We start from the raw sequence: 8,446 nt of genomic DNA, 5'->3' as shown, positions 1-8,446 counted from the left end.
CAAAATTAAACTTACCATAGCTCAGATTGTAGGTTTTTAATGTACTACAATTTTCTACTAAAAAGTTTTTCACTAGAATCAATATCCTAAGCTGCAAAATTAAAAATCTTTAAAAATTGCAAATTTAACAAATGAAAATCGCAATAAAAAAAAGTTCATAATATTTTTGGTCACATTTTAGTAGAAGTTATTCCTGGCATCGTCTTTTACAACACCTGATAGGTTTCAAAAATTCCTGAATTATATCCTGAAATCGACCTATTTTTCACCCACAGCCTGGAGTATAAATACATATTTCATTTTCTCCACAATATCAATATCTTCATTTTTTATCAGGACCTAGATTTTTGACCCCTCGCTTCGTTATCGAACGTATTCGCTTCGTATCTATTTAGTGTACAGATAGACAATGATCGATAACGAAGCGAAGGTTCAAAAATCGAGGTCCAGGATCCTTGTAATGACTTTGCCCCTCTTACTGATAACGATGGTTTTTGTTTTTGTTTTAAATTCAAACTGATTTTCGAATATACCTATTATGTTTCTTCATATATCCGTCTGCCCATTACTTTCTTATATCTTATATCTTATACATTATAAGAAGTACCTATTTAGTTAATATGGAAAAATAGAAAGTGAAAATTATTACTTACCTTCCAGAATGTACGTATTTCATTAAGTTCTGGTCTTTTTCTAACCCAAAGTCCTCGTAAATAAGCCTGTATATATCGTACTGCAGTATCACGAGTCATTAAATAAGATAGAGGATAAAAAGGTCTTGAACTAAAATTTTTTAATCAAGTGAAATATTTGAAATACACTTAAATGAATATGAAAATAAAAATATAATGTACAGTTCCTCATGACACCCTGTATATGTTTATATACCTACACATTTATTAATTATATTTTCTCGAACGATTTAAAAAGTTTTCCTTAAGAGGATCGGAACGTATTTTCGGCTGCAACGCTATTCAAATGGGGATTCATTTTTTTCGAATCCTGGGAGAACTAATAAGTATTTTTGAAAAATTTAAACGCAGAATGTAAGATTACGTTATTAGCGAGGGCCGAAAGTCCCTGAGAATTTCTATAATGTTTATCTTAATAAGTTACAGGGGTGAAAAACTAAGAGAAAATTTAGTGTGATTTTTAATTTCAAATATATTATTCAAAATAAACTTTTTATTTATTCTAAGGGACTTTCGGCCCTCGGTAATAATTTAGTCTTTCATTCTGCGTTTAAATTTTTCAAAAATATTTATTGGTTTTTCCAGGATTCGAAAAAAATGAACACAATGCCGTGGTAATATTTTCCAAATATATCTTTGTCTTACAACGCACTCAGCCGAATATAATATTGTCAGCATGTATTGTCAGTCAGACACTGACAATCAGTGACAATTTTAAATATTTGACATTGCATCGGGAATACGTTGAGTTATTGATTAAATATTATTGATATGTGTATTTGATAAATAATTGATTTAAGACGTGAACTTAATAAAAAGTTATTTATTGTGTATTATTTGTGGAAGATCCAAGCAGAGAATACATCAGGATAATATATTCTGTGATCCAAGTATTTTGTTGTTAAAGATGTTCAAAATTGTAAGCGTTCCATAACAATATATTATTAAAAAATCACTTTTCCTCTTTTCTCGATTGAGTATTAGTTTTTGTTGTACAAATAAATTATTACAATCACTGAATACATAGTTAGTGAAAAAATTATCACATTTATTACCTAACTGAATTAATAATTTTCAATTATAAAAATAACAGTTATCCAAAACCCATCTCTTTAAATTAATGATGACATTTTCAAGTAGAATGACATTCTAGTAATGTTTACATATCCATACCAGTGTGAATTTTACTACACGTAATTTGCCGTGTAAAGACAGAAAAAGTAGGGATACACGTAAAATATTTGCGAATTATGTACCCATAGCCTTAACTTAATTTTTAAAAGGCACCAGCTCTAAGTATTGTATATACTTACCGTTTTTTCAATTCAAGATTTACCCAATCCATTTCAAAAATATGCAGGCATGGATTTTTTCTGTGGGGGTATTTTGAATTTGCATTATAGAAACTTTCACTTAGATAGCCTATTCCGTTAAAACTACTCCGTGGTTTCTTCAAATGAAATAAGATATTAATTAGAATAAAATACATTGTTACTGTGTTAACCATGAACAGTCATTTAATTTTTTGTGTGAACTTTGATCCATACTTAAAGAGGTTTTTTACTTAAAAAGTGTATCAGCGAAAATGGTATGTGGAGAATAAGGTTCAACAACGAGTTGTATCAATGTAGAATATAATTCTGCTGCATTTTCGGGTTACAACGAAATTGAAAATGTTTACATATACATTTTTAATGTTTAATTTATTTACTCTTTTTTGAGTACGTAGGAAACCTTTTCGTTGGAGCTTTACCACACTCAGCAGATGGGACGTGAATTACAAATTTTAAAATTCCCTCATCTTCTGATCGTCTTGACACCCGCATGGCTTATGATTTTTAAAAGCCTCGGAGGTTGTTAACAGAGAAGTTTCCCACTGTTTTCCTCATGCTTAGGTCTTTTGCATATTCCCGTAATTTGATCGATCCATCTTGTTGGGTATCTTCCTCGCGATCTTCGGCCTTCCACCTTTCCTTGTATAATGAGTCTTTCCATGTTTTCTCTATTTGCTCTCATAACATGTCCAAAGTATTTTAATTGTTGGAGATGGACTATACTGGAGAGTCGTTGGCTAACTTTGGCTACTTCTTTCCGAATCTGTGGTATGTAGAATGATGTGGTATGTAAAATTTGTGGTATGTAATTTGGTGGTATGTAGAATGATATTTATTGTAGTTTTATGTATTATTAGATTGAGAACTTAGTTTGTTTCTTAGCAGATGTCGCTACGATTCCCAACCATTTCGTTCGTTGCAATCCGGGACGACACGAGTCGAAGTATCCTAGTTCAGTCAGAGAGGAGAGGATATGTGTCTACTGAAGGGAAAAAAAAAGAATCTATACCGAAACCAGTATATACTCTTTCTGAACTCTCTGATTGAACTAGAATATAATGCTGCTGCATTTTCGCGTTGCAACGAAATTGAAAATGTACAAACATTTTCAATTTCTTTGCAACACGCAAATGCAGCAGCTGCATAATACTCTGGTTAAATCGGAGAGTGCAGGAAGAGTCTATACCGGTTTCGGAAGTCTTTCCCCCTCATCAGTAGTCCCATATCCTCTTCTCTCCGATTTCTCCAGGTATCACACTTTGGGCCTTTCCGAATTGCAAAGGAAGAAATGTCACGGATGAACTAGAGCCATATACCGAAAAACAAAATAAGTTATCAATCGAAGTAGCACAGAAAACGACAATAAATATCGTTCCCATACCACCAGATTGACAACAGGTGGAATACTTTATTTTAGATTTTCAAAATTTATAAATCAAACAGGATGCCGAGGAAATTAAGATGAGAGAATTTTAAATTTTTTCTGTGCTACTTCGATTGATAACTTACTTTGTTTTTCGGTAGATGGCTCTAGTTCATCCGTAACATTTCTTTCTTTGCAATTCGGAAAGGCCCAAAGTGTGATACCTGAAGAAATCGGAGAGAAGAGGATATGGGACTACTGATGAGGGGGAAAAGACCTCCGAAACCGGTATAGACTCTTCCTGTACTCTTCGATTTAACTAGAGTATTATGCAGCTGCTGCATTTTCGTGTTGAAAAAAAATTGAAAATATTTATATATTTTTAAATCATTTACTCATTTGTAGGCATTGGCATTGGATACAATAGAAGAATGAAGAATCAAATGGAAAATAGTCATAAATCCAGATAAGACCCAAGCGGTTATATATCTTCAAAAAGAGAAGAGATAACCCAGAAGAACAGCTAACATTGCAAGACAGACCCATCAAATGGCAAAACGAAGCTAAATATTTAGGAGTCACAATGGACCAAGGTCGAACATTCACATCACATGTCAACGCAACCGTCCAGAAAACAGCAGCGGCCAGAGCGGCAATAAGAGGACTCACAGGAAGAAGAAGCAAATTAGCTATGAAAACAAAATTAAGACTGATAAATAGCATTATACTGCCAATAATTACATACGCATCTCTTGCATGGGGTCACACAAGTCAAAGTAACAAAAAGAAGATACAAGCGGCACACAACAACTGCCTCAGAGAAGCTGCAAACGTGCCCAGATACGTCGCCGAACGGTTCTTATTTAGAGACCTAAAACAAATAAGAGTACTGGATATTATGGAGGAAAAAGCCAGAACAAAATTTGCTGAGCTAGAAGACCACCCAAACCGGATCCTACAAGAGATATTAAGGTATGATATGTACCATAGATGGAAACACAGGAGACGCAAATAGCAAATATTAGTAAATATATAATAAAGGCTAGATAATCGTAGCTCTATCAAAAGAAGACCACTTGCTCTTCACCTTTGGCATCTCATTATATTGATTAATGTTGATTTTTATACGTTTCAGACATCCCTCAAAAAAAATATATACAAAAAACTTAAAAACGGCTTCAGCCACTAAACAAATCAATAAAATATTAACAATAGTACACAAAAAAAATATTAGTAACAAAACCCAAAAAAAACGGGCATGAGGGGCCCACATCCTCGAGCGCCGAGTCACCGAACTGGACATAGCCCAGAGCGGGGACTCGGCGCCCGATCAAGCAAAACAGATCGAAGATAAGTCACTAGAGATAGCGGGAATAGAGCGCCTCACGCTGGCCTGCATTGACCGGGGTAGAATTTCATATGGTAGTCCGTGTACCCAAGACTCCCATATGATAAGCACTTTGCTGATTGAGAGCCCCTATAGCGCATCAGAGTGCTATCGGTGGGTAAGTGGATGGTCTGAGGCATTGAGGCGGGGTGGAGTGATTTCTGCTTACGGGAGTTAATCCTCCTCGCCCAATGAATTGTATCACCCGAATGTCATTCTCTAGGGGGTTAGCAAGTCTCTCAGGCTGGATTAAATCACTATGCTTGCTTGCTTGCTCCATTTGTAGGAGTATTAAGGAATCTTTCTTGTTGGAACTTTTACCACGCTGAGCAGATGAGTTGTGAATTATTTAAAAATCTCTCGTCTCAATTTCCTCGGCATCCTATTTGATTTATAAATTTTGAAAATCTCGGGAGGTGTAACCAAAGAAAGTATTCCACCTGTTGTCCATCTGGCGGTATGGGAACGATATTTATTTTATTGTCGTTTTCTGTGCTACTTTAATTGATAACTTACTTTGAAATTGAAAATGTTTATACATTTTTAATTTTTAAGCTATATTTGAAGTTTATAGTTGTCATTTGTCATTCTATTAAAGTTATAAAAGTTATAAAGTATTGTAATATTTTTGGTGTTTGAATAAAGTTTGTTTAAAGCAGAGTAACAATAGTATTAATTTATGTAATTTTCTACGAGCGTGCAAAAATGTCTACTTTCGCGCACGTGTTTTAGTTTAGAAAGTTTTACTTTTTCGCACGCGTGTTACTTTTACGCGCGCGTTTTACTTTTTCGCGCGCGTTTTACTTTTCCGCGCGCGTTTTACATTTCCGCACGCGTGTTAATTTAGATATGTTAATATGGCCCTAAAGTAATTATAGTACATGCAATAAACTAATATTTAGATATTATTTACTAATTTATTTCAAATATATCTTATTGTGTTCATGTTTTAATGAAATTAACGCGAGAATTCGATGAAATAAAATAATTTTGACATAATATATTCGAAAGTCAAATCAGTAGACAATAACAGTGGTTTTGAATCGTCGTCATGGAAACCAAGATCGTCGTCATGCTAACCAATTATGCTGAAAGTTTGGTTTTGACAACCTTGTCAAAGAATTAATTTGTGTATGTATTTTTATATTAATTAAATTAATTGATTAAGATTTGGTCATTTTTTTTAAAGACTCGTAGAAAAAATATTGTTCCTAATGCTTGCAGAAAGTCTCTTTTCCGCACTCGACTGCTTACCGAACTCCCGCTTCGCGTCGTTCGGCAAACTGCAGTCGCGTGCGGAAAAGTATGACTTTCTGCACTTGTTAGGAAAATACCTATTTTGTATGGATAAACAATTATTTTAAATAGTTTCATAACAGTCACATGACATGACAGACATAAAAGTCACACGTGAGAATGGGCCGTATTAGCGTTCGCCTAGAAATTAGGTACTCGGTGTGTCTACTAGCCTGGCGCTTACTGTATAATATAATTTGGTAACGTGCAACATAAGACTTACATAACAGCAGTCCTCTTGTATTGTTCGATGTAATAGTTTATAGAGAAAATCTCTAAGTAGAGGAAATATCAATATTTCCAGTTCTACAAGAGCAGGATCTACAACAGCTTTAATAAATAAAGAGCAATCTCATAGTATAAAAAAATATTACTTGTTTTAGTAATACATAAAGGATTCTGAGACTTTTTGTACTCTTCAAACATTACTTTACTTTGATCCCAGTCTTCCATTATCTCTGCTGCTATTTCCAGGTCAATTTCAACTTCTATGTCACCATGGTCTAATGTTGTTTCGGTCAGAATATTTGGTGTGGAATTCTCATTAGCTTTACTTTGTAATTGAGATTGACTTTGAGCCATCTATTAAATACGTCAAATATTTTGACAAATATTTAAATCATATTTTTATATTATTACATATGGTCAATTTATTTCCTTTTTCGTTTTATTAGCCTTGCTTTTAAATCTTTAGCCAGGTAATACTCCATTAAAATGTTACATTTTTTAAGCCATACCTTGCATTTGTTAGAGGAGTCAATTTTATTTCTTTAATGTGTAGGGGGATCAGTAGAAGTTTAAGTTCAAGTTTTTGAGGTCGCCACCCTTGTCCCCCGGCCGCCATCTTGGAAATGGGGTGCAAAATGGTTTCGCGCTATATCTCGTAAACTACCGACCTTACAGCAAATCTAGTTAAACATAAAATGTAGTAAATTAAATTTTCTACAATTTTGTTTCTACTACTATTTATCGTCAAGTAACCAACAAAAATGATATAAACAAAAATATGTAAAAAAAATTTAACAAGTTTCCTTTTGGAGGTTATAACTTTTTTTCAGTTCATTTTAAAATAAAATAACATTTTAGCAATTTTGTAGAGGGTTTTTCAGCGAACAATTTCCACTATAAAGTTGTTTAATTCTATTTATTTATATAGGTTTTACAGCGCTCCAAACTTGACCAGATTCTCGAATGCTCATAGGGAAACAATAAAAAAAAGTTAGGCTTACTTTTCTTTCTATAAATATTCTTTATTTCTTACAATTTATTATGATTTTAACATTACTATGCTATTATTAATCTGTTTTTGACCTTACTCCCCACTATTAAACTTATAACCCTATATAGAAAAGGAACAAGAAGTTGTTTGCCGGTTCAGAAGAAGAATGACGCAACCGCAAAATGCAAAATTCTTAAGGAGAGCAAAAAACGAATTTTTGATATGAAAATCATAAAGTATGATCAAAATTAGCCATTCACCACACCGTGGTCAGGATCTCGAGATACAAGCGTTTTTTGGGGTGTGCCGCTTGTCTATGAAGTATATAACTTTTTTTATATTGTATATTTTGACTTAAAATTTTCCCAAAAACTTCTTCATGAATTATATTTTATTGTTGTGTTGGTTAAAATTTTAAACTAAAAAATTTGTCACTCAACTTTTTTAAGTAAACATGAAACTAAAATATGATGACAAAATGTTTAAAAACTAACAACTCTTTTTTTAATGTGTTTAAATATTTTGGACAAATTCCATTATTATTTACATACTTTAAGGATCACACAGTAAAATTTTCAAAAGGAAATATTTACAGCGACCAAACCAAGGATACAGCGAGATAAATTTGAAAAATCATCAAAACTGATTTTCGGCATTTTTGTATAAAATTTGATTTTTGAACATGTTCCACCAAATCTAGATAAAAATAAACTTCATATTCGGATTCAGCGACATCGAAAACATAAAAATAGACCAAAATTGGTCATTCATCTTAAATTTAATTTTCGCGGTCGGCATAACGATTGTTGCCGCTCGACTAATATACAGGGTGATCAACTTCTGTGACAAAGTCCAATATATCTGTTATTATACAATATATGAAAAAACGTTGTTAATAAAAGTTATAGACACCTTTAATGTACACATTTTAAAATTAGTGAGAAATATACAGGGTCCTCCATAACACGGTGGCAAACCAAAGTTATGTTTTTTTAAATGAAACACCCTGTATTTTATTCAAAATCTGGTTTCTTTACATTTTTCTAATTCTAGAAATATAGCACTTGTCTAGGATTATACTGAGTGTTTTAAAGTTACGAGCACTTTTATTAAAAAATCATACTGATTTGATCGCCCTGTATGTTTCTAACGGTG

The 8,446-nt window shown here is 33.0% G+C and overlaps 1 protein-coding gene across 1 annotated transcript; it reads right to left on the bottom strand.

Annotated features, from left to right (window-relative positions):
• Positions 1-1,853: 1,853 nt before the first annotated feature.
• Positions 1,854-6,654, bottom strand: LOC126882536 (uncharacterized). The gene is made up of 3 exons (XM_050647502.1): positions 6,447-6,654; positions 6,296-6,393; positions 1,854-2,142 (listed from the first exon to the last, which is right to left on the bottom strand). The coding sequence occupies exons 1-3, from the start codon at positions 6,652-6,654 to the stop codon at positions 2,002-2,004; spliced, it is 447 nt and encodes a 148-aa protein (XP_050503459.1). The 3' UTR covers positions 1,854-2,001.
• Between the last annotated feature and the right edge of the window lie 1,792 nt (positions 6,655-8,446).

This window comes from Diabrotica virgifera, chromosome 3, assembly GCF_917563875.1.
Source record: "Diabrotica virgifera virgifera chromosome 3, PGI_DIABVI_V3a".
Taxonomy (NCBI): Eukaryota; Metazoa; Arthropoda; class Insecta; order Coleoptera; family Chrysomelidae; genus Diabrotica; species Diabrotica virgifera.
This window is presented reverse-complemented; position numbering and strand designations above follow the sequence as displayed.

Coding starts and splice junctions, on each gene's coding strand:
- LOC126882536 (XM_050647502.1), bottom strand. CDS start 6,654: ATGGCTCAAAGTCAATCTCAATTACAAAGTAAAGCTAATGAGAATTCC. Junction 6,394..6,446: donor TTTATGTATTACTAAAACAA/GTAATATTTTTT, acceptor AAGCTGTTGTAG/ATCCTGCTCTTGTAGAACTG. Junction 2,143..6,295: donor TACAAGAGGACTGCTGTTAT/GTAAGTCTTATG, acceptor TTTCATTTGAAG/AAACCACGGAGTAGTTTTAA.